Source organism: Sturnira hondurensis, unplaced genomic scaffold (genome assembly GCF_014824575.4).
Source record: "Sturnira hondurensis isolate 20B ecotype Veracruz unplaced genomic scaffold, ASM1482457v3 Scaffold0020237, whole genome shotgun sequence".
Taxonomy (NCBI): Eukaryota; Metazoa; Chordata; class Mammalia; order Chiroptera; family Phyllostomidae; genus Sturnira; species Sturnira hondurensis.
Genome location: NW_028092868.1, coordinates 10544351 through 10570775, shown reverse-complemented (window position 1 = coordinate 10570775; position 26425 = coordinate 10544351). Strand labels below are relative to the sequence as shown.

Genomic DNA, 26425 nt, shown 5'->3' with positions numbered 1-26425 from the left:
TACTTGACAAATGAGCCAATATTTTTAAACCATATCTTCCCCATGATCTTTTTTTTTTTTTTATAAAGATTTTATTTATTTATCTTTAGAGGGGAAGGGAAGGAGAGAGGGAGAATCAAACCACGATCCTTTGGTTCACAGGCCGGCGCTCAATCCACTGAGCTACACCAGCCAGGGCTCCCATGATCCTTTTATATAAGTAACTTGCAGTTTCTTGTGCTCTAACCAGAATTGGCCCATGCAGTTTTTTTTTATTTTTTATTCTGATTCTATTTTTTTTATTCTACCTTTAGATTCATTCACACTCATTAGATTAGTTTTTCCCAACCTTTTGTTTGATGCATTTACACCAAAACTCTCTTTTTAACTAATGAAGAACAATGAGGGTGATTTTTTTTTTAAGTTTTCTGACATTTATTTCTCTCAGGGATTTAGTGCATTACTTTTGAAGCTCTAGCTTACAGTGCAGGGTTCAGCCAAGTTTTTCTGAAAGTGGCCAGAGAGGAAATATTTTAAGCTTTGCAGGCTATGTAGTCCATGTATACAACACTGCTATTGTAGTTCTAAAACAGTGTATACAGTATGTAAACAAATGTTTGTTTTTGTTTCAGTAAAATTTTACTTACCCAAATATGTGCTAGGCCAGATAAGGTCTTTGGACCATTCCATCAGTTACCTTTCATCTACACCTTACTGCCTCCAAGGAAAAGGAAAGGTCATCTTGTTTTTCCGTAGCTGCTAATTAAATGCTTACTGTCCATTTCTTGCATTTTTTTTCTTACCTGGTGGCTTATCTGGTTAATACTGAAATATCCCCGGTATTTTGTTGAGAATATGTTAATAAAATGATGGACACAGTGTAGTGGTGCCTTGTTCTGTTTAGCTGGTCAGAATGGTGAGTGGTTTTCTAGCTGGCTAAATTTTGTCTTCATGATCCCTTTGGTATCTTTATAGATCTCAGTTGATCACATTAGATAGGTTGATTTGTTTTGTAATCAAATATATTTCAGCATTTCAAAAAGTTAAAATGACTTGAATGCTATATATTGTGTATTTCTGAAATCTGTAACTTTAGTATCATGCATGTTTTATAACAGGTGGATACTCAGAGTTAAAGAAGGATGATGCTCGAGCACAGCTTATGAAAGAGGATCCGGAACTGGCTAAGTCTTTTATTAAGACATTATTTGGTGTTCTTTATGAAGTGTATAGTTCCTCAGCAGGACCTGCGGTCAGACATAAGTGCCTTAGAGCAATTCTTAGGATAATTTATTTTGCTGATGCTGAACTTCTGAAGGATGTCCTGAAGAATCATGCTGTTTCAAGGTGTGTTCATGAAAGTACTGTAAACATTTTAGTAATTCATGGTTCTGCAAGTAATTTCAGAAATCTTACATGTAATATAGAAAACAATACATAAAACTATTTGGAGTATCTTGAGCCCCCTCTTGTCTTTTTTATACATATACCTTTGATAAATAATAAAAACAAAAGTTGAGCTTTTAAGAAATGTTTTTGGCTGGATGGAGGGGTGGTGCAGAGCAGAGGGGAATAAAGGGGACACAAAAATGGGACAACTCTAATAGCATAATCAATAAAATATACTTAAAAAAGAAAAAGGTTTTGTATTAGTAGACTAGTTTCATTATTAAAATACTTTGCTCTCAAATTTAAAGTAGTGTGGCCAAAATAATTAATTAAATTGAGACAAATGTTTTATATACAAATGCTTTCTTTTTTTAGTCACATCGCTTCCATGCTGTCAAGCCAAGACCTGAAGATAGTAGTCGGAGCCCTTCAGATGGCAGAAATTTTAATGCAGAAGTTACCTGATATTTTTAGTGTTTACTTCAGAAGAGAAGGTGATGTCATTTGTGATTAATCTTTTAGTCTAACTAGTGTTTCCACAGAAGTATAGTCGTAACAACAGTTAACACTATTATGTTTTATATAAGGTATTTTCCGGGTTACAGCCCACGTATTGTACATATAGTGTATCTTTTATAAATCTGTTAATATGGTTGTGTGAGATTTGCTGACGGTTGATGAACACTAGTCAGTTTCAGTGAGTTAAATGTTTATGGACCAGAAGTGATCATTGACTGCTTTTTTTGAGATATTTATTTATTTATTTATTTATTTATTTATTTATTGAGAAGTGGGGGAGGGAAACATCATTGTGTCAATGCCTGTCATGCACCCCCAGCTGGGGACCTGGCCCACAACCCAGGCGCATGTGTTCTGACTGGGAATCAAACCGGTGACCCTTTGGTTCACAGGCTGGTACTCAATCCACTGAGCCACACCAACCAGGGCTGATTTTTCTTTTTCTATTAATAATTTACAGCTACTGGGAAAGATTCATTGAGGTCATTTTCTTTTTCAATTAATCCTGATAGTAGATCAGAACAATTGTAAATGGATTATTTTATACTTCATTGTGTAGGTAATGGAATATTTTAAGGCTTGGAATCTTCAGAATGCAATTAGTTCAGTCCTCTAATTTGAGGAATTTGAATGTCGAAATCAGCCCAGGAGACATGATAGTTTTCCATTCTCTTCATTGAAGGCCTCAAAGATGAAGCTGTATCAGTCTTTTGGGTGTTTTATTCTTTTAAAACCTGCTAAGATACTAAAACTTCAGTATCTTGAATAGAATCTTTAGAATCTTTTCATGGTTCTTTTGGTCTTTTAGCATACTTTGGTGTTGAGGGTACAGGAAATAATGGTGTTTTTCCCTCAAGTAATCTTTAGCTTTGTCTTCCATTTTACCAACAGTCCTAATTCTTTCTGCATATGGTGTGTTTTCCATTTTTTACCACCTTTTCTTATGCTGGATTCACATCTCTTTACCTCGTGAGAATGCAGTAGACATGCTAGGGTAATAGTGGTGAATCATAAGGGAAGAGGTTTTCACTGTTTGTTACCAGTTCTGTTCAAGTAACAATGGGTCTTCAAAACAGTCCAACACCACATATTTACATGAAATAGAAGGCAGACTCTCTTCACTCCCAGTCATAACCACTGTGGCTAACAAATCAGGTGTATACACAAATAGACATTTTCTGTGCTCGCATAAACATTTGACATGTGTTTGTTTTTAGCCTTAGTGTACCCTTTTTTGTGTTCTGTATTGTGTTTTTGGTATTCTGTTATTTTGTTGTAGTTTATTTTCAGTTGTTTCATCTTTTCTCATTTAAAGCATGTCAGAATCAGTCTTTTTTTCAGAGTGATTTTGGTTTTACTTTTTCTATCTTTTTCCTTTTTAAAGTATATTTTATTGATTCAGCTATTACAGTTGTCCCCTTTTTTCCCCTCTCCTTTTTATTCTCCACCCTGTACTCCCCTCTCCCCACCATCATTCCCCACCTTAGTTCATGTCCATGGGTTTTACATATAAGTTCTGTGGCTTCTCCATTTCCCATACTGTTCTTAACCTCCCCCTGTTTGTTTTGTACCTTTTTCTCCATTCTCTGCCTTCCCCCTCCCTCCCTGCTAATACTCCTCCCTTTGCTCTCCATTTCTGTGAATTTGTTCCTGTTCTAGTTGTTTAGTTCACTTTTGTTTTTGTTTTTTTAGGTTTGGTTGTCGAGAATTGTGAGTTTATTGTCATTTTACTATTCATGTTTCTTAATCTTTTTCTTAAGTAAGTCCCTTTAACATTTCATATAATAAGGGCTTATTGATAATGAACTCCTTTAACTTGACCTTATCTGGGAAGCACTATCTTTCCTTCCATTCTAAATGAGAGTTTTGCTGGGTAGTGTAATCTTGGATGCAGGTCCTCACCTTTCATCATTTTGGATACTGCTTTTCAGCCCCTTCTTGCCTGCAAGGTTTCTTTTGAGAAATCAGCTGACAGTCTAATGGGTACTTCTTTGTAGGTAACTGTCTCGTTTTCTCTTGGTGCTTTTAAGATTCTCTCCTCTTTAATCTTGAGTAATGTAATTATGATGTGCCTTGGTGTATGCTCCCTTGGGTCCAACTTCTTTGGGACTCTCTGAGCTTCCTTGACTTCCTGAAAGCTTCTATTTCCTTTGCCAGATTGGGGAAGTTCTCCTTCATTATGTTTTCAAATAAGTTTTCAATTACTTCCTCTTCTCCTTCTGGCACTCCTTTGATTCAGATGTTGGAATATTTAAAGTTGTCTCAGAAGTTCCTACGCTTGCCCTCATTTTATTTTTAATTACTGTTTTTTATTCTATTCTGGTTGAATGTTCATTTCTTCCTTCTGGGCCAAACCATTGATTTGAGTCCTAGTTTCCTTCCTGTCACTGTTGGTTCCCTTTGCATTTTCCTTTGTTTCACTTTTCATAGCCTTTACTTTTTTCTCTATTTTGCAACCATACTCCACCATTTCTGTGACCATGCTGATTACCAGTGTTTTGAACTCTGCATCTGATGGTTGGCTATCTCTTCATTGCTTAGTTGTATTTTTTTCTGGAGCTTTGATCTGTTCTTTCATTTGGGTCGTATTTCTTTCTCTCTGCACAGCTGTTACATTGTAAGAGGCAGAGCCTTAGGTATTCACCAGGGCAGGGCAACCCATGTTGCTGTGCTATATGTGGGGGAAGGGACAGTGCTGCTTGCTTCGTTCTTTGCTGGTTTTCCGTTACTTCCCAAAAGCATACTGGGCCTGTCTGGTGCTGATTCCTGGGTGGATGGTTTTGTGTACGTTCCAGGACCCTGTGGGTCTCTCCAATTAACCTCTCCTGTGAGGCTGGGAGTTTCTTTTGCTACCTCAACCCCCACAGGGTTTTTTATTCAGAGGTCTGCCTGGCTCCCCAGTTGTTCCTTCTGGTTTATCTGAACACAAAGATGGGACTGCCTGCTCTGCCAGTGCCAGCAGCCGCCTTGCCAGCCCTGGTCCTGCAGGATGGCCTTGCTGCATGCCCTGTGTGCCCAGCTGTCCATCGCCACCCTGCCTACCAGTCTGGAAGAATGCTGCTTGTTTAACTCCTTGATTGTCAGACTTGCGTACAAGTCTGGTACTTCTGGATATTTTTTTATTTTTAAATTTGTTGTCCTTCTTTTGGTTGTGTGAGTAGGCAAAGTGTGTGCATCCTACACCTCCCATCTTGGCTTGAAGTCTAATTTTACTTTTTGACAGAATTAATTGTGCCATTGTATTGAAGGCTGCCCCGCGGGGGGGGGGGGCCCCAACCGATAGCCTTTACATTATGAAATATATGGAAGAATCTTGATTGGTTTTAGTGCTTAGTGTCTGGCTATGTCTGCTGTTCTTTGAGGTTTCACTTACATATGTCACTTATTTCTGAAGACCTTACTTTGCTTCTGTTAGATCCTTCTAATGTTCCTGCAGCACTGTATTTTTCATGAGAAATTCACTACTTGTGTTATTTCAAAAATTCTGTCTTTCCCACTAGTCAGTAAGTGCCCTGAGTTCATTTTTTTTATGTCTATTGGTTGTACCCTTAGTACTGAGTGCACAGCCAAGCATATGATTGCCACAAATATTGCGGAATGGTGACCTGAAGTTTGAAATAATTTGGATGTATCTTTTTAAAAGAATCTAATGGGAAACTCGACTCTTCCCCAGAAAAATGTGAATGTGTGAACATGCACTTAGACGTATTCAGAACCACATCATTGCATACAATTAGTTCTTGGACCATCCCCGAAGTATGGTGCTTCCTTGCATGATCCTAGCCTGGATATTAACCCCTGCCTTCTAAGTTACTATTTAGCTCTCCTGTATAATTTCAGGGGTATGAAAATAACCTCCCTTCCATAGCTGGTGCTCTTCTTTTTGTTAGCATTGTTACTGAGATATTGTCTCATTGTAGCATTTGAATTTAACTAGTGGTTTTAGTTCTTTTCTCTCCTTGTGATCAAGCCCCACAGGTGCACTGTGGTTCAGTAACTGATTATTGTTTTTGTAATGGGCATTTTATATTTCTAGTATGACTTCACTTGTGACCCTACTAAATTTCTTATGGTTTGGTTTTGAATATTAGGAGATACTCAATATAAATAATCTGTTAAATTTCTAATTTATGTGGTACTTTTGTAACGAGTCAAGTTGCAAATCTTGGCACCTAAAATTTTTTCCGTTTTGCTAGATATTTTCTATTCATTCCCTATAAATCAGTGTGTTAGTATTAAGAGATTTAATAATTGTGGGGAGGTAGAGTCCTGATTAAGACTGACTCATCTTAGCCTTGGCTGGTGTAGCTCAGTGGATTGAGTGCAGGCCTGCGAACCAGAGGATCGTGGTTCGATTCCCAGTCAGGGCACATGCCTAGGTTGCAGGCCAGTTCCCAGCAGGGGACGCATGAGAGGCAACCATACATTGATATTTCTCTTCCTCTTTCCTTCCCTTCCCCTCTAAAAATAAATAAATAAAATCTTTAAAAAAAAAGGGACTGACTCATCTTAATCTGTATTACTATATAGGTGTAATGCATCAAGTAAAACACTTAGCAGAATCGGAGTCTTTGTTGACAAGCCCACCAAAGGCATGTACGAATGGGTCAGGATCCTTGGGGTCCACTACGTCAGTCAGCAGTGGAACAGCCACGGCCGCCACGAATGCTGCAGCTGACTTGGGATCCCCCAGCTTGCAGCACAGCAGAGATGATTCTTTAGATCTGAGCCCTCAAGGGTAAGTGGGAGTTGTGTGGTGACTTCTGTGGTCTTTGCCTTTGACTCTGCCCTGGTGATTGAGGCTCAACACAGGGAATAAAATGTTAGAGTGCTCATATTACATTTTTTTGTGTGTATTTTGTTAGATGTTTACTGGGAATGGGAAGAGAAGGGAACACTACTTGGAAACCTGTTGTATTGAGCCATGTTTGGGAACCACAGGAGATAATGTGGTCCATTTCCATTGATACACAAAGAAACTAAGGCTCAGAAAAGTTAAATAACTTGTATGGTGTCGCACAATTATTTTACAGATACAGAATTGAGTGCTCATTTCTGATTCCATTATCTTGAATATTTACTGTGTTACATGTCTCATACATACCAGCCTTGAGACATTCAGATACTGATGTGCTGAACATATTAAAAATTAGAACTTTTAGAATATAAAGGGGAAAAAACCCTGACTCCTCACCTATGTTTCATTGGCAAATGGGAACTTTGCTCTTAATAAAGGATAATGGGAGTTCTTAATTAAAGAAAATTTTCTGCCTCCACCTCTTTATCTGATTTTAATCCTTTTTTTGTACTGTGCTTCTGAGAACATTACCAAATCCTCATATTGGTTTTCATTTTATATTGAAATGAATCACACTACGAAAGTGTTTTTGTTTCTTTGATATTAGAAACTTAGTATTACTGCTGTATGAATGGCGCATGATGAACCTAACTCAGTTCTGAAATTCATACTATTCGGGGTGCAATAGTCCTTTTTAATTCTTTTAAGCTGAAAAGTGGATCTTGCTAAAATAATAAGTGGGGTCTAAAAATTTAATCTTTTAAACTGCAAGGTAGTATTCTGTGAATCTAGACTGCTTTGGGTGCCCCCTAATGGTAGTTGTCTACCTTAGCTTAAATATGAATTCTAACTAAATTCTGGGTCCTCGGGCACAAACTGGGACCTTGGACATAGTTGCTAATACTTTAGAAAGTTGCTGAATTTAGGTGGTACCCGTGTTACAGGCCCAGTTGAAGGAGTTTGGACCTGGAGAATAACTGGGGACTCTCTACCTTCCCTCTTCTCAAGTTGTAATTGTCTTCCATTCTCTTACAGCTGTGCCTGCCTCTCTCCTTCCTTCCCAACCCCATTGCCTCCCCTTAGTTGCTACAGTAAACCTTAAGTTATGCAGGGTTTTGCCATATAACACAGGCATGGTGCCTCTAATGTCATAGGTATTTGGTGAAATGCAGTACACTTTAGAGAAATGCAGTATTTCTGGGCCATTTAAATTAAGAAATTAGACTTAATTATTATAGGATCTAACAGTTGATAATTCTTAAGAAAAGAGTAAAGTATTTAGGAGAAGTAAACACTTCTCCTAAAAAGAGAGAAGTGTTTCTCCTAAAATACTTCCAGAGTTTTAAATGGTACCATTCCTTTCTCATATGGCTTCAAATGTGAAGTTAATATGAATCTGCAAAGGGGGAATTCTGCAATTATAAAGTTTATTCTTTGAAAGTTCACTTGTCCTGTAATGTTTCATTGGACATGGCAGATGTTAGAAGAATTTTCAAATTTTCCAGATTTATTTGGGTCACAGACCAATTGAAGCAGAATAGTTTTTCATGTTATGTGGCTTTGTTATTCTAAGATTCTGTTGATATTTTAAACTATTTCTAGTGTTAAGGATGCATATTTTCTTTTTACTATATTCTAATTCAAAATATGTTATTTGTATTCTTTTTTGATAGATTTGTTTATAGGTAATTTTGTTATTTTTTAATTTCTGAAGTATTTGTAAGTGCACTCATTCAGAATGTTATTTTCATTGCACATTCTGAAATTACTTCAAGTAATATTGGAAAATATTTTGATAGTATGAACACTCAGTGTCATGTACTTTTCATTTACATTGGGGAAGATACATGGTACTCAGATTTAACATATTTTTCTAGTTTGCCATTGCATAGTTCTTTTTAGTACTGATTCTTCACATTGTATACTTGTTTTATGTACTTTTTCTGTATGTACTACATTTTAATGCAGGATTAATTGGATATTCTATTTGGTTTTATTTTCAGTGGTTTATGTAGTCAAACAGCTAGCTATTTTCAGAATTAATCATTTCTGTGTCTGTGTACCTCGAGAACATGACAGGCGCAGTTGGCATTAAATAATCATAAATGAAAGATAACCCATTATATGGCAATTTTTATAACTCCCTGTTTCTACCATTTTAGCTTGCTTTTCAATGAGTGATGATAATAAGTCGTGGTAATTGCTAAACTTATCCCATATTTTCCCATGTGATAGTCGATTAAGTGATGTTCTAAAGAGAAAACGACTGCCAAAACGAGGGCCAAGAAGGCCAAAGTATTCACCTCCAAGAGATGATGACAAAGTAGACAATCAAGGTAATTTCTTGGGTGGGGAGGTGTAAAGGGGAAATGAGAGCAGTTAAAGATAAGTGCTTCGTTGAAACTGCTGGTAGTTTGAAGTTTCCTGAATACCCGTTCTTTTGGCTAGTTAAGGGGAATCTTAAAATTCAGTTGGTTTTTATCAGTTATTCTACAGTGATTTAACTGTCATTCTCTCTCTTCATAGCTAAAAGCCCTACTACTACTCAGTCACCTAAATCTTCTTTCCTGGCAAGCTTGAACCCAAAAACATGGGGAAGGTTAAGTGCACAGTCCAACAGCAGCATTGAACCAACACGAACTGCGGGAGTTAGTGGCCTTGCCAGGGCTGCCTCAAAGGACACCATATCCAATAATAGGTGAAGTGGGAAAGATCTCTCTGTATTCTATCCTTAGATTAGGGAAATACCACATTTATTGTATGGAGATGAAACTCAGACATAGACCTTTAGTGTATGCTCAGAGTAGCAAAATTCAAGGATGTAGTAGATTCTGGATTTTTTTTTTAAATCCTCACCCAAGTATGTTTTCATTGATTTTTAGAGAGAGAAACATTGGTTGTTTCCTACATGGACCTCGACAAGGGATCTAACCTACAATCTTGAGTGTGCAGGACGAAGCTCCAACCACTGGAGCCATCCAGCCAGGGCAGATTCTTAAAATTTAAACCCTCTGTCTGGACTTGTCTAGAGTTTCAGTCTTAACATTTTAAAACTCCTTTTAACATCTAACTGCTGGGAGTCATGTATGTTCAAACCCAAACAAATTACATTTCCCATAGACACTATTCCTCAGTTATGTTCAAGAAATGGAAAACTGACATTTTCACACTTGCACATACACACCCTTTTGAGATACCATGTCTCTCCCCTTTACAATGGAGCTTACGGATTTTAGAGTAGAGACTTTTTTTAGAAAACTACCAGCTACCCTGTTTTACATCAATTTGTAGCCTTTAAAATTTACTTCTTGAAAGTCCTTGAATTTTTTTTTCATTTTTGGCTCTGGATATAGCATACCAACAAAGATTACTTCGTCTGTAAAAGGATAAGTAAGTTAAAAATACCAAATGTCATTGGGGGGAGAAAGCTCTTTTTTCTTTTTGGTTGTTGGTTGCTGGATTTTCTGAATTTCAGTAAATAAAAATAATAGAGCAAATACATTTCTGAAGCCATCTGTATTTGTGTTTTAGATAGCCAGGTTTCAGATGTAGCTAACCATGCACATAACAGGCGCTTGTTTCTGGTCTATAGTTCTCACTTTCAGCTCTCCAGGGAGCACAAGTAAAGGACGGTGCTTCTGGTCTATAGTTCTCACTTTCAGCTCTCCAGGGAGCACAAGTAAAGGATGGTGCTGATATGTCTGTACCTTAGAAAATAGTCGTGTAAAATCACCTTCAGCTGAATGCTTAGGAAACTGCTTCTTTTTAAAGTGCCAAGAAGTTAGAACTTTTGTTTACCTTTCATGCAGTGACCTGAGATGTGTTTTAAGCACATGTGCCTTTCTCGAGGTACATCCTAGCCCATTTTCAAACTGAAGCTTGATTTGGTTAATGTTGAGTCTGAATTTATTAGTCTAGAAAGATTGGCCAAAGATGATTTTATATGTAGCAGTTATTTGCCTTCGATGAATTATAATCGGAATCCTTTTTATTTACACTGAGATTTTAATATCTACTTTTTCCTTTTTGCAGAGAGAAAATTAAAGGTTGGATTAAGGAGCAGGCACATAAATTTGTTGAGCGCTATTTCAGTTCTGAGAACATGGATGGAAGCAACCCTGCACTGAATGTCCTTCAGAGACTTTGTGCTGCAACCGAACAACTCAACCTCCAGGTATCATATCCAGTGCATCTTCCTGGCCCTTTTAGGGTATCTTCCTGCATTCTCCATCTTGCTGTTTTTTTCTGGATGCTGCTTTCTACAGATGTAACTCTTATAGGTAGACTTTTTTAGCCAGGTTATGTGCTTTTAGCACTGACGTTTCTTTAACTTGTACCTTGACTTTAGTGCTTCATCATTTTATTATGTAATGTACTAGAAATCTCACCTTTGGCTTTCTTTCCTTAACATTCCATATTCCTTAACAAATGAAAAGACTTCAGAAATGTCTCTCAAGGACACCATGAAGTCCTCTTTAGCTACAGGTATTAGAGTTAATAAGACCTTCCTTAAGCCTTCTCTACCTGGGTTCTAATAGTAGTTGGGTAGGAGAGGGTGGAGGTTTATTAAGCCTTTTATATTTCATCTGATTCTTCATCTTTTTACATTTTTGATGTACTTTGAGCAATTTGAGTAGTACATGTTTTTCAAGTAATTGTCCAGTATATTTAGACTTTAAATGTATTAATTTAAAGATGTATTCTTTTATCTTTTCATTCTGATACTATAACTCTTTATTTCTTCAAATTGTGAAGATTTTTCTTTATGTTAGTATGAACACGGGTATTTTGTTATGATATACTTAACATGTTTGAATGTGTGTTTAAGATCGTATTTTCCAGGGATCTACTAAGAATACACCATGCCCCTCCCTTTGTAAAAAATGTATTGCTAATGCATTCAGTGTCATTTGGTGGAATGTAAATTGTGCGTTCAGTTAAGGGCCATTGAAATTAATATAGAAATACTGTTCTAACCCTTCAGGTGGATGGTGGAGCTGAGTGCCTTGTAGAAATCCGTAGCATAGTCTCAGAGTCAGATGTTTCATCATTTGAAATCCAACATAGTGGATTTGTGAAGCAGTTGTTGCTGTATTTGACTTCTAAAAGTGAAAAGGATGCTGTGACCAGAGATATCAGACTAAAGAGATTTCTTCATGTATTTTTTTCTTCTCCAGTAAGTTAAATAATAATGCTTATCTTATTATAAAAATAAGTGCGTATCTTATTATAAAAATTATTCACTAATGTGTAGCTTTTTATCCCAGTAGTTATTTCCAGTAAGTTTTGGTGAAGATACTGAGTCAAGTTTCTAGCTTGCTTATGACAGTTGGATTTCTTGGCCTTTTTTAGTATAAAATAAACAGTAAAACAAAATGGCAATCTAATGACACCAGTGCCAAAGTTTCTGTGGTCCATGTGTCCTGAGTCTTTGTTTTTTCTGCAAGGCAACCGTGTGTGTGTGTGTGTGTGTAAAGACAGTAGACAAAATGTAGCTATAGCCATAAAGTAGAGTATACACATATATTTTGACCTTGTATGAAAACAGATGATTCTTGACAGAATGGGGTTACATTCCATAAACCATTCCAATAAAAATGGGGTTACATTTTAAGTTGAAAATCTCTTGAGTCAAAAATGTATATTGCCCTGGCTAGTGTGGCTCAGTGGATCGAGTGCTGGCCTGGGAACCAAAGGGTAGCTGGTTCAATTCCCACTCAGGGCGGATGCCTGAGTTGTAGACCAGGTCCCCAGTAGGGGGTGGTCAAGAGGCAACCATACTTTGGTGTTTCTCTTCCTCTCTTTCTCCTGTCCCCTCTCTCTCAAAATAAATAAATAATCTTTAAAAACTTATTTAATAAGTTAATACATCATAGCTTCACCTACTGAACATCATAGCTGGGCCTAGCCTACCTTAAATGTGCTCAGAACACAATATCCCCAAAACACTGACAATATAGTACACTGTGTTGGATACATTGTTGACCCCCATGAAGAGCTACGAGCCATGACTGGCTGCCACTGCCCAGCATCATTAGAGAGAATGCCACCTGTTGCCACTCTGGGAAAAGATCAGAATTCAAAGCGTAGTTCTACTGAATGTGTATCACTCTTGCACCATCATAAAGTTCAAAAAATGTTAAGTCAAACTATCTTAATTTGGGGACCGTCTGTACTAACAATTCCATTCAAAAGTGCCTAATCACATTTACAGTGTGGATGACAAGGCCAAAATTCAGAATAGTTCCCCTTTCTTTACCTTCAGTGACTGAAAGCAGGCGAATAACTACTCTGGGACACTTGATTTTACACTACATTAAGATGAGCCATCTCAAGGGAATTGCTCCCTGGCTCATCTGTGGAGTAGGGCTGAGGATAACTCACCTGTATGTTAGTGAAATTACTTCACCATTACTTTCCAGAGTTTGTGGACATTTGAGTGTTGCTTAGATTATTTTAATTTGTGGGGCTACCTAAAAACAGTTATTTTTTTAGAGAGGCATTAGATGTGTAGCAATATTGGATGTAGTAGTCTCTTAATATACGTGTCATCTTTTACCTGAAACTCTTTGGAGCTTTATGGGTTTCACGAGCTTTCAACATAATACATAAACCATATAATACCTAATATCCTCAGTGGGTTCTAAATATCACTCCATATACATTGAATATTTTTGCAATAAAATGTACAGATATTTCTACTAAATGAAGATAAATAAAAACTGTACATAGCCTCATGTCTGTCCGAATCAGGTTTTGCCACCAAATGAGCTGTTTTTTAGTCTTTAGACTTAAAAATAAGGGACTATTGACCTGTACAAGGGAGTGTCTTTATTGATACCATTTATTTGGAAACATTGTTCCAATGAATTCATCAAAAAAGATAAAAGAGAATAGATAATTTCCTCTTGTAAAACTGCCTATTAAAATTTCTTGTTGAGTAGTGTTTCATTTTCAAGAGGGCTTGTTTAACCTATTGGTTTATTTATAACTTTAGCTTCCTGGAGAAGAGCCCATTGGAAGAGTGGAACCAGTGGGTAATGCACCTTTGTTGGCGTTAGTTCACAAGATGAACAACTGCCTCAGCCAGATGGAACAGTTCCCAGTCAAAGTGCATGACTTCCCCAGTGGAAACGGGACCGGGGGCAGGTAAGGATCATTGCCTGAGTTTGCTCTTGCCCTTGGACTGTGTGTGCTTAATTAATCTTGTTGAGTTAAAGTGGCGAAAGAGGTCTGGTAACATCTCCATCTGCCTGAAAAACCTTTAGCTATAATGATTGAAGAAACCTAGTGACTCCTGGCAACTTGTAATGTTTTCCTTGAATTGACATACTTTAATATATAAAGCTTTTCTTCAAGAATTTTTTTGGCTGTGTAAAACAAAAAATTTACATTGTGTGCAGTAATATGATTTCATGTGTATGCAAGTGCTTATAACTTGTTTTGGGTTTTAACAAGTAAGAGTTTATTTTGAAGTTTTGCTGTTTTTATAAAACTTTCTATTTTTTAATAGTACAGTAGTTTTATAGGACTCGTGAAGTGTTAATAGAACAAATTTATTGCAAGGGTTAGTTATGTTTTATATAAAGTTATAAGCTTTGTAGAATACTTTGACTAGAAGCCTAGAAAATAAGTTACAGTAGTTTTAAAATACACAGTCTGGTGTGTTTTTAAAACATTCAGAATTTGGGTTGAAATAAAACAATACATACATATCATTGAGCAGATAAAGTGATCATTGTGGACTAGGCTTTTTTTCTGCTTTGGTATTTAATGTAGACTGTGGTATTCAGTTTTGATCATTATATTGTACTGGAGTATTTTATAAAATAAGGGGGCATACTCAACTATGCCAAGAAAACCATGAAGCTATTCATTTGGATCCAGATTTATATTAATAGGGATGTTTACATGTGTATATATCGATATAACGGAATATTCTTTCCTATACCTTTATTTACATGTTCTGTGGAGCATTATAGAGAACTGTATTTTAAGCTTGTCTGTGTCTTACTCTTGTCAGCACCTCTCTGAAATGAGCAGTTAAATATCCTACTAGGTTTAGACTAGTGTAGCTATTAATCTGCTTCATTCACAAGAACATAGGGAAGTTTATAGACTAAAACGTATAATTTGTGTACCAATAATAATGATTTTAATGTAATATTATAATAGAGATTATTTTGTTTGTAATTTTATAGTTACTTTTACTAAATTACCTGAATTGCTAAGTGTGTCTGAAGAAAAATAGCGTTTGTATTATCTTGCTTTTATTTGAATTTGTTGGTTTAAAAAATAGTAGAATAACTTTTTTTCACAAATTATCTTGAGCTTTTCTCTTAACAGAGGATCACAGGCTTTAAAATTTTTCAACACACACCAGTTAAAATGCCAGTTACAGAGACATCCAGACTGTGCAAATGTGAAGCAGTGGAAGGGTGGACCTGTCAAGATTGACCCCTTGGCTTTGGTACAAGCTATCGAGAGATACCTTGTAGTTAGAGGTACTCTTCATCATTTATGTTGTGTGTTTGTATGCACAGTTGGGATGGAATTACATTAAGTATGAATTATTTTACTGTTTATTGCTGTTTCTGTTAAAACCTAGCGTCAGGTTTTAACCAAGTTTTATGGGACCTCATGTTCCCGTCACTTATTTTATGAGTAATATGTAGAATAATGTAGTAGGGGTTGACTGCTTACTTGGGTGATGAGTTAATTTTTCTTATTGTATAGTGGAAATGGTATTTTGTATTTGATGCTTTTCTTCTTTGTGCTTTGTAGGTCAAAGTGTTTTTCTAAGACTATGTTAGTTTAAACAGTATACATGTCCTTTCTTTGTCATATAAAATTTGCTAAGAGTTTAACAGCCTTCTTGGGTTCTTAGGTTATGGAAGAGTAAGAGAAGATGATGAAGACAGTGATGATGATGGATCTGATGAGGAAATAGATGAGTCTCTGGTAAGGTACTGCTCCTACCTTGTTGTCATGTATATTGTTCAGGGGCTATAGCTTAAATAGGTTTTGTTTTTCTCGGTTCAGGCTGCTCAGTTCTTAAATTCAGGAAATGTAAGACACAGGCTACAGTTTTACATCGGAGAACATTTACTGCCGTATAACATGACTGTGTATCAGGCAGTGCGGCAGTTCAGTATACAGGCTGAAGATGAAAGGGAATCCACAGATGACGAGAGCAATCCTCTAGGAAGAGCAGGTATTTGGACGAAGACGCATACAATATGGTAAGTCTCAAAATGATTTAGTTTTGTTTTTCACCAACTTTGACACTATTCATATGTTTTGGAATTTATATTAAGGGCTGACTTGAACAAGGAGAGGTGACCCCAAACCCTGAATTTTGTTATTAAAAGCCACTTCAAATATTTTATCTTGTGTGCGAGCATGCATGTGTGCATGTGTGTTTTTTTCTTTCCTCACTAAGTCTGCTAGTAGAAAACATTCTCGGTTATAATTACAGTTTATAGATACTTTTTTAAAGGTTTTATTATTTATTTTTAGAGAGGAAGGGAAGGAGGAAGAGAGGGAGAGAAGCATCAGTGTGTGGTTGCCCCTCATGCACCTTCTACTGGGGGTCTGACCCACACCCTAGGCATGTGCCCTGACTGGTCATTGAACCAGCGACCTTTCGATTTCCAGGGGTCATTTCACGTTTTCAGATAAGACAAGAATACCTTCATAAGATGTTATACCTTTAGGCATTAGGAATTTTGGCATCCCTGAGTCCTCAGAAGCTTTTGGATGCAACTTCCTACCTGTATGCTTACATTAAAAGAGACCCATCTTCTCAGAGCCACCTCTCTAGTGTCCCTAGTGGTGCCTCCCAGGATGCATTCTTTTCTAGGAAGCGGTGCCATTGGTAATTTTTTGAATCTGTAAGTCGGGAGAGAGAGGATAGATCTCGAGCATTCTCTGGTGTCTATGGTTTGCATTTTGGTACAGTAGAATAATCTGCAGTTTTAAAATCTACTTTTGGTTTATCTATACTCCTGTAACTTTAGGTACAAACCTGTAAGAGAGGATGAAGAAAGTAATAAAGACTGTGTTGGTGGTAAAAGAGGAAGAGCCCAAACAGCTCCAACAAAAACTTCTCCCAGAAATGCAAAAAAGCATGATGAGTTATGGCATGGTAAGTTGATACATGAAGGGGAAAACTGATTCCTGTGGGCTGGTAACTCTCTGCCTTTGTGGCTTTAAAGGAGTGTTTATTTATATCTGTAGTACACTCTTTCTTTGAGTAAAACCTAGAAAAAAGTAAGTACTAACATTTGATTGCTTTTAATTGAACCATTGACTTTAATGCCTAGAAAATGAAAAAAATTAAGTATCTACAAAATTAGATTTGGAAAGAAAATTGGAAAAACTCATTCTTTTCATGAAGAACCCATGTTTGTATGAAGGTTAAATTCATTAACACAACACATTCACTAAAGAAGAGACTGGTCATTGGCAGGTGGCCCTTAATTTTTATTGCCTTTCATTATGGTAGCATAATCTAATACAGAAGGAATAAGAAAATTTGCCAGGTAATGACCAAACAGTGTAATAGTATCTCCCACATGACTCTTTTTTTTCTTGGCAGTATTTTATTCCAGTGTAGTTTTGCTGGTCTCCTTCTTCTCTTTTGTATATCATGATAGTAACGCCTTAGCATTTGTCTGCATTATCATTCCGTGGGGGTGGTCCCTCTCATGTATTTCCAAACACTGGTGTCCATTGATGAAATTTTCTCTGGTCCACAGAAATAAGGGCATTGTAGCAATTTTTTCTCATAAGCCAACTTTGTTCTTTTTAAAAGGGTCTTTATTTTGAAATGTTTGTTTCTATGTTTTTATAGTTAAAAATTGCCCTTTCTTTTATACAGTGATAGTGTTGAGATTTTTAATTCCTTTGCTCAGTAAAAGTAAATGGCAACAGTTTTAATCCCTCACTTACTTTTATTTCTATTCTACTACTTGGTGAAATCTAAGAACAAAGGAGCCACAACTCCTACTTGGAAATTATCAAAGTCTATCCTGTCCTAACTTTTAAGTTAAATAACCAAATCTCTTTTATCAGATTTATAATTTGGGAATATTTGTCTGTTGTATATGGCTGTTTTAAGCTGGTATAAAATACACGAAATTTTTATAACAGTAAATTTAAATTTAAACATTTTGTTTTTATTGCTCTCTGGCTGTTTTGTTATTAACTGTTATTTCTGGTATAAAGGAGAAATGCAAACGAGTCCATTGTCTGCTTTATAATGTTTATTTGGGTATGGGAGGGAAGGTATAAATTTCATAAGCCTGGGTGAGTTATGTATAAGGTAAAAAGAAATGTTCAGGCTATCAATACCTTACTAATAAGATACCAAGCATTAAATCTTAACAGCTTTGTAGGTACTGTTTTAAGCATAAGTTGATACTGGCTTCATTGGCTTGGCATTTCCAGCTTTGGCCAACCTGTAACTGATCTTTTGCCTTCTAGATGGAGTGTGCCCGTCAGTATCAAATCCTTTAGAAGTTTACCTCATACCCATGCCACCTGAAAATATAACTTTTGAAGACCCATCATTAGATGTGATTCTTCTTTTAAGAGTTTTACATGCCATCAGTCGATACTGGTATTACTTGTATGATGTGAGTAATGTTGAAGTTTTCCGTGATGTTATTCATTTCATGTTACCTCATAGTTTCTGTCTAGTGGTTTTTATGAATTTCTTGTTGTTCTACTAGAAACAGAAAGAGTGACTCAGTTAAATGAAGGTCCTGGCCCAGTGAAGAACAATGTACTCATCAGAGGGAACTTCTCCACTTTTCTTCCTGGCCTAGTTTTTGGATTCATTCTCTTGGCAGACTTATAAAATACTTTGTAGCTATAAATTTGTTTTTTTAAGCTACAGCATAAAATTGAACATAATTTTATTATAGTTAAAATTCTTTAGGTACATTTAACCCAGAGTTCATTTATGTAAGTTAAGGTGTATATAAAGTAAAGAAATGGGTGAAAGTTGAATGAGGTCTTTGACTTTTATAAAATATAGTTAAGAATAAAGGCATTGACCTTGTATGAATCATTAGCTCCCATGTTAGTGATTGAGCCCAGTACCAGTGGCATGTGGGAGTTGGAGTGTTGCAGCTGTGCATTGTAGAAATTGTCGTTTGGGTTGGGCCACACTCATGAGAAGCTTTATATTGTATTTCAGAAACCAGGTGAAATCGCACTTTATATATTTAGTGATAAAGAAAGAAATAGTGAATATAGTCCTAATGTTTTACTACATGTAGAATTTTTTTGAACATTTTACAGAATGCAATGTGCAAGGAGATTATTCCAACTAGTGAATTTAATAACAGTAAGTTGACAGCAAAAGCCAATAGACAGCTTCAAGATCCTTTAGTAATCATGACAGGGAACATCCCAACATGGCTCACTGAACTAGGAAAAACCTGGTAAGATTGTAACTTCGGTAATGGTGGTGGTTTGGGGTGTGTTATCGTTTTGTTGGTCTTTAATATTTTGTTGCAAAAACATAGTGTTTAGTGAACCTATTTAAATGTGTTTTGTAACATTGTCGTATTTGATCACAGCTTGCTTAATGCTTTAGCCCAAACAGACTAGGCAGGCGGGCCAGTACTAGAGCTGCCTGATTGTGTGTGCCTGTCCGTACCAGATAGGAAGGTGTACAAGGGTGTTGGACTGAGGAGGTTCAAATCCTCTGCCACAAGAAAACCAGATTCCAGAAGTGGAGTTGAGTGATCTCTGAGACTGCTTGGCTCCAGAGCTGTGTATGTTTGGAGACTGTAGAACTGCACTGATAAATTCAGTAGCTACTAGCCACATGTAGCTATTTATAACTAGATTTATTAAAATTAAATAAAATTAGAAATTGAGTTTTTTAGTCACAATACCCACATGCCCACATGGCTACATGTATTGGAGACAGACAGTGACCATTCAGGCTATCACAGGAAGTGCTCTTGGCATCTCTGTGTCAAGAACTACCAAAATCATACGTCAAGAGTAGTAGAACCTATGTTAGTTACTGCAGAGTTTGTTCTTTGAAAAACAGCAGTTGCCTTTTTTTTTTTTTTTAAATCTCTGAATGACTTAGAAATGCCAAAGCTAAGAAGAAAATCATGAATCATTGAAGCCAGGACTTGTGTATATGTGGAGTGGGGGTGGGCTGGTAGCCCTGTACAGTGGTGGTCATATTTTAAAATTTAATTTTTGCTAGTTATGTCATACTTCCTAAAGGTCTTTGGGTAGATTATAGATGATCTTGGATAGACCTGATATCACATGTAGAATTTTAATGATTGAATTTCAGATTTCGCAGTGAAAGGCTACATTATTACTTATCATTTATAAATTTTGTGTAAGAATTATGAAGATGCTTCAAAATTAGTTTGCCTAGACCTTTTTGTTGGTTATATTTATAATCTGTATCATATCAAAAGTTGTTTCAAATTTAGAGTTTTTTATGGTTTCTGATTCTAATTTAGATAATAAACATATCACATCTTTTTACAGCCCGTTTTTCTTCCCTTTTGATACCCGGCAAATGCTTTTTTATGTAACTGCATTTGATCGGGACCGAGCAATGCAAAGATTACTTGATACCAACCCAGAAATCAACCAGTCTGATTCTCAAGATAGCAGAGTTGCACCTAGATTGGATAGAAAAAAAGTAAGTTTCTCCCCCCAAACTTTAAAGATGAATCAAACTGAGCTTTTCTAAAATAATGGGAAAACTAAAAGTGTGATGCATCTAATTATGCCTACTGGCTCAGAGGCCTTAGTTACAGTTATCTCTTTGCTGATCTTTTTTTTTATCATCTTTAAGCTATATTTTCCACCAGTCTCTTGGAGCTGTGATTGTTCTTCATTCTCTGGAGTTCTTTTTTCCAGTTTCATAAATAATTTCTACATTTCTTTTTATCTTCTAGTTTTCATGACTTGTGCCAGGAAGAAACCTTGTCTTTTCTTGCTGAGGCTTCCTTCCTTTCTAATTCAGTTACTCAAGCTACAGCCTCCTTCTTATAATTGATCCCTTATGCAGTAGGTGGAATTAATCAGATCTACTTCGTTCCCATAGCAAATAACTCTCCTTAGAAGAGACTTAAAACAAATCCTTGATATATTTCATGACTTACAGATCAGTTAGCCCTTGTGTTGCTGACTTCATTTTCCTATGCTTATAATCTAGGCTCCACATTTGTAGCCTTAAAACACACAACTCTAAGCCATTCCCATCTGCGACCCAGTCCTACACTTCTGCCACTGTACTGCCTTTAACTTACGACTTCTGTTCTGCCTGTTTCTTGCTCAAGATTCTTATTCAAGTCTGTCTTCTCAAAACCTCTTTTCCATAATAAGTTCCATAAGAGTCATTAGGAATGACAGAAAAAAGTAGTGGAAGGAATGAGAAGCAAAACAAAACTAAAAACATTATGCTTTAAAAAAAAAAACCCTTGCTACCTTGATCTGTGTCATTAGGATTCCATAAACAATGGTGTTGGTAGAAATTGGAGATGATCTATCCAGCCCTTTCTCATTCCTGTGCATCTCAGGAGATGTTTGCAGTAGTGCTTGTAGGATCTCTGCAGGTCAGAGCCAGCAGGTTTCCAGCTCACCCGTCACCTCCATCCCTATTTCTTCATCATTTACCTGTAAGTGTACCCAGGGAGATTCCATGAAGCTGCAGCCCTGAATTGCTTTGAAAACCTTTGGGGAAGTTTTAGAAATTCTCCCTTCTTGAATTTTCTGAACTTGTCACAAGCTCAAGATAATTGCACTTACATCTAGCTTTTCTTCATGTATGCCAGGATGTTGCCAGTGTTTGTAGCAGTGCGGCTACTTCTTAACCTTTGGTGAGGAATGCTTTTTAAAAGAAATAATTTTTTAACCATTTTTATTTGTTTAAATTTTTTTTTTGCACTTCAAGAATGCAGCCTGTTTGTTAATGTGCAATGTAAACTTCATTTCCTCACTTTTGTACTTTACTTCGTAGCGTACTGTGAACAGAGAGGAGCTACTGAAACAAGCTGAGTCTGTGATGCAGGATCTTGGCAGCTCAAGGGCCATGTTAGAAATCCAGTATGAAAACGAGGTGAGCTTTTGAGTCTGTGGACAGTTTTTAGTGTGATTTGTGCCCTTGATAAAATGTCATTAGAGTTTCTTGGTCCTTGTTCTGAGTTCTCTATATCTTTTTTTCAAGTTTTTATTTATTTACTTTTAGAAATGGGGGAAGAAAGGGAGAGAGGGAGAGAAACAATCCATGTCCAAGAAAACCTTTGATCAGTTGCCTCTCAAGTGCCCCCAGCCAGGCACCTGGTGGGCAACCCAGGCATGTGCCCTGACAAGGAATTGAACCGGCAACCCTTTGGTTTTCAGGCTGGTGCTCAATTACTGAGCCACACCAGCCAGGGCAGTTCTCCATTTTTTTTGGTTAAGTTGTATATTTAATGTATCTTTCTTGGCATAAGAACAGATGTTTGAGGAATCTTTAGTTGATATGTCAAAAACATCCTTTTACCTTTTCTTTCAAAATGTGTGAATTGCGTTTGTAAAAACTAGGTTTACTGAGATACAACTTACTTACAGTAGTAAATGCACACTTTTAAGATGTACAGTTGTAAGAGTCAACAGGTATACATCTGTAATCACTACGATGTCAAGATAAAGGAAAAGTTTCACCACGACAAAATGTTCTTTTAGACCACTTTGCAGTCAGTCCCTTCCCTACGTCCCTCTAGTCCCTGGGAGCCATTGATCTGCTTTCTGTTCCTATAGTTTTTTCTTTTTTTAGAATATCATAATAAATGGAATCATACAGTGTGTAACCATTTGTGTTACTTCTTCTCTCAATTAGTATAATGCTTTTGAGATTAATCCATGTTGCTGCACGTATCAGTCTGTCTCCTCTCATTGCTGAGTGGTAGACTGACTGTTCATTATACCTGTGTACCACAATATGTTTCACCACCAGTTGGTACACATTTGAGTGTTTTCAGTTTTGGGCACTTAAAATAATGCTACTATTAACATTTGTGTATATGTCTTCATGTAGTCACGCGTTTTTATTTCTCTCAGCTAAGTACTTCAGGGTTAAGTTGCTAAGGCATTTGGTAAAATGTATTTTAACTTTAAAAGAAACATCAAACTGTTTTCCATAGCAACTGTCCTGTTTTTCATTCCCATCAGTAATGTAGTATGTGAGTTTCAGTTGCTTTACATGCTCACTGCCATTTAGTATTGTCAGTGTTTTAAATTTTAGTTACTTTGGTGGGGGTTCATTGTGGTATCTTACTGGGGTTTTAATTTGCATTTCTCTGATAATAATAATTGATTTATCATTTTATTCCTTATTGGCCATACATATATCTTTGGTGAAATGTCCAAGAATTCTGCCCACTTTTTCATTGGATTTTATTTTGTTCATTGAGTTGTTGAGTTCTTTATGTATTTTGGATACAAGTCCTTTATGAGATAAATGTTTTGCAAATATTTTCTTCTAGTCTGTGATTTATCTTCTCGTTTCCTGATGAAATGTCTTTGAAAGAACAAGTTTACTTTCAATGAAATGTAATTTATTGTTTTGGGCTTTGTGGTTTGGACTTTATAGATATCAGGAAATTTTCCCTTGATCTATGGTCTGAGATTTTTTTCCCAAATGTGTTGTATATATTTTAGCTCTTAAATTTAGGTCTAAGTTAATTTTTTAAAATATTTTATTTATTTATTTTTAGTGAGAGGGAAAGGGAAGGAGAATGAGTGGGAGAGAAACATCAGTGTGTGGTTGCCTCTCATGTGTCCCCTACTGGGGACCTGGCCTGCAACCCAGGCATGTGCCCTGACTGGGAATTGAACCGCTGACCCTTTGCTTCACAGGCCCATCCTCAGTCCACTAAGCTACACCAGCCAGGGTTAAGTTAATTTTTTGAGTTAATTTTTATATGTAGTATAAAGTAAGGGCTAAGGTTCATTTTTCTTTTTTTCTGAACATACACTAATGAATTTTCAAGCACCATTTGTTTGGAAAAAAAATCATACTTTCTCTTACTGAATTACCGTGGCACCTTTGTTGAAAATCAATTGGTCATGAATGTTGGGGTGTGTTTCTGTTCATTTTTATTAATCTAGACACTCTGGTTTACTATAGTTTATAGTTAGCACAAGTCAGCTTTGGTTTTCCTTTTCATAGTTGTTTTAGTTAAATTCTCAATTCCTTGTAATTCTCTGTAAATTTTATATTCAATTTGTCAGTGTCTCCAAAATGTTTCACAGGATGTTGATTGGGATTGTATTGAATCTTGATCACTTTTGGAGAGAATTTATATTTACAGTATTGAGTCTTCCAATTCATGAAAGTATAGCCTTTCGCTTGTTTAGGTTGTCTTTAATTTCTCTCAGTGTGCTTTATAACAAGTCTAAAGGCCTTTTCTGCACGTTTTGTTAAGTTTCTCCCCAAATAATTCATGTTTTTTGATGGCGTTGAAAATGATATTCTTTCATTTCAGTTTCCAGTTGCTGTTAGTTTATAAAAATAGTTGATTTTTTAAATATTGACATTCGTTTTTGTAACCTTGATAAACTTTATTGGTTCTAATAACTTTTTAATACACCATTTAGGATAATTGTAGACTCAGGGCTTGGGGAACTTTTCTTGTAAAGGGCCATATAGTAAATATTTTGAGCTTTCTGGGCCATATGGTCTTTATGACAACTACTCAGTGTTGTCTTTATATTGTGAATGTGGCCTTAGACAATGCATACATTAGTTAGCATAGCCATGTTCCAATAAAGTTGATGATCACTGAAATTTGAATTTTATATAGTTTTCACACATTGTGAAATGCTATCCAACATAATTTTCAACCATCTACTATTGTAAAAACCATTCTTAGCCCTGGCTGGTGTAGCTCAGTGGATTGAGTGCAGGCCTGCGAACCAGAGGATCGTGGTTCGATACCCAGTCAGGGCACATGCCTGGGTTGCAGGCCTGTTCCCAGCAAGGGACACACAAGAGGCAACCATACATTGATATTTCTCTCCCTTTCTCCTTCCCTTCCCTTCTAAAGATAAATAAATAAAATCTGTAAAAAATCATTCTTAGCTTCCAGACCATATAAAAACAAGCAGGAGCCATAGTTACAGCTTACTAACCCATGCTGTAGCTGGGGACATCTAATCTTTTTGTGTCTCTGGGTCACACTGGAAAAAGAAGAGTTGTCAATGTATGATTTTCTATTGGGCCGCATTCATAGTCATCTTAGGCTTCATGTGGCCTGTGGACCACAGGTTTGGACACCTCTCTGCTAGGCAATCATGTCATCTGTGAAAAAGTTTTACTTCTTTTTTAATCTTTGTCTTTTATTTCTTTTGAGATGCTTTTAAACAACCAGGGCAGTACACCAAAATAATCAAATGATGATTTTCTATGTATTTTAACTCTGAAGTACTGAGTTTGGGGAATACTTTCCTCCCTTTCACTTAATTTCTTAAGAGTTTTTGACTTCTGAAAATCTTACAGACATAAAATTGTCAAACCTCCCATTATAATGATTATATGTTTATAATAGCCAACAACTCTGCCCCTCAGCTTTCTTATGTATAAAATGTAGGCTGTAGAACAACCTCAACAGTTGTGATGACTGGGTTTGTATTATGAAGTGTTAGAATAGTGCCTGGTTCATGTTAAGTACTGTATAGATTTTAATACTGTCTGTAGTTACACAAATAATTTTAATTATGACTGCTTTTTCTCCTCATTAAGACTTTGAAAGTTAAGAGTATTCAGTCATCAAATTAAACTTTTAAGTAGTCATGTACTGGGGTATGTGGCCTTCCTGGGATCCAGACTATGACATAGTTCCTGCGTTCAAAGGATTAGAGCGTGGTTGGGGAGACACAGGACAGAGGTACAAACTAGTGTAGCAAATGAATGGTGTAGGTACCAACTGAAGGAGGGTTTCAGGCAAGGAACACTGTCTCAGGAATGTGTAGGGATGGCTTTGAGGGGAAGTAAGTTGTTAGTTACTCCCTGATGGAAAGGGCAAAAGAATGTGGCTTGAGCAGAGGATCTGGCTTGGTAGTGAATGGCAGAAGGGAGAAACTGCTCTGGAATTGACAAGAGGGAGAGGAGTTAGAATAGAGGCCGTGACTGCCTTAATAAGAAATTTGGATCTTCTTTAGATCCTACTCTCATCATGCCTCTTGCTGAGAGGACACAGTTCTTAATATGTGTGCATGACCAAATTTCTTACTCATAAAACTGCAAGACCTTTGCTCTAGGTGACTTGTCTGCTTAGTTTATTTAAACAAGACTTGTACTTTTTTACACTACATTTTTCTTTTGCCAGGCATGTCTTCTCTCTTACTCTTCATAGGTCTATTCAAATTGCGTGTTACTTGTTGGGTCTTACCTATTGGCTCTGGAAAAGATTCCAGGAGCCAACTTTATTGGGGAAGAGAGGGATTGGGAAGAGTGCTCCTTTTATACCAATGGGTGGGATCCCCCCCAAAACCCTTGGAATTCTGGAGGGTGGTCCCCTGTAGTACAAGCTTCCTTCACTAGGTGAGCTAGACACCCACCTGGGGATCAGTATACCTGCTGGTGCGTGCAGTTGAAAGAGGCTGCGTTTGGCTTTAGTGAATATTGTTCAAAGGCTCTTTCAGTGTATTTGCCCATTTAGTGATGGGCGATTTACAAGTGCACCTGCCTATACCTTGCTGAGA

General features: G+C 36.7%; 1 protein-coding gene across 17 annotated transcripts in view; it reads left to right on the top strand.

Annotated features, from left to right (window-relative positions):
- The window catches only part of TRIP12 (thyroid hormone receptor interactor 12), a 152683-nt gene that overhangs the window by 109233 nt on the left and 17025 nt on the right, over positions 1 to 26425 (top strand). For 12 of the 17 annotated variants that reach the window (XM_037029231.1, XM_037029239.1, XM_037029238.1 and 9 more), the window contains 16 exons: positions 1098 to 1326; positions 1744 to 1862; positions 6418 to 6625; positions 8921 to 9021; positions 9212 to 9383; positions 10718 to 10859; positions 11670 to 11861; positions 13683 to 13834; positions 15017 to 15189; positions 15573 to 15646; positions 15728 to 15927; positions 16705 to 16832; positions 18173 to 18324; positions 18995 to 19137; positions 20219 to 20375; positions 21699 to 21797. In XM_037029231.1, the coding sequence (XP_036885126.1) occupies positions 1098 to 1326; positions 1744 to 1862; positions 6418 to 6625; positions 8921 to 9021; positions 9212 to 9383; positions 10718 to 10859; positions 11670 to 11861; positions 13683 to 13834; positions 15017 to 15189; positions 15573 to 15646; positions 15728 to 15927; positions 16705 to 16832; positions 18173 to 18324; positions 18995 to 19137; positions 20219 to 20375; positions 21699 to 21797 (2441 nt within the window). The remainder of the gene's footprint in view (positions 1 to 1097; positions 1327 to 1743; positions 1863 to 6417; positions 6626 to 8920; positions 9022 to 9211; positions 9384 to 10717; positions 10860 to 11669; positions 11862 to 13682; positions 13835 to 15016; positions 15190 to 15572; positions 15647 to 15727; positions 15928 to 16704; positions 16833 to 18172; positions 18325 to 18994; positions 19138 to 20218; positions 20376 to 21698; positions 21798 to 26425) is intronic. The other 5 variants (XM_037029235.1, XM_037029240.1, XM_037029236.1 and 2 more) reach the window with 1 other exon arrangement.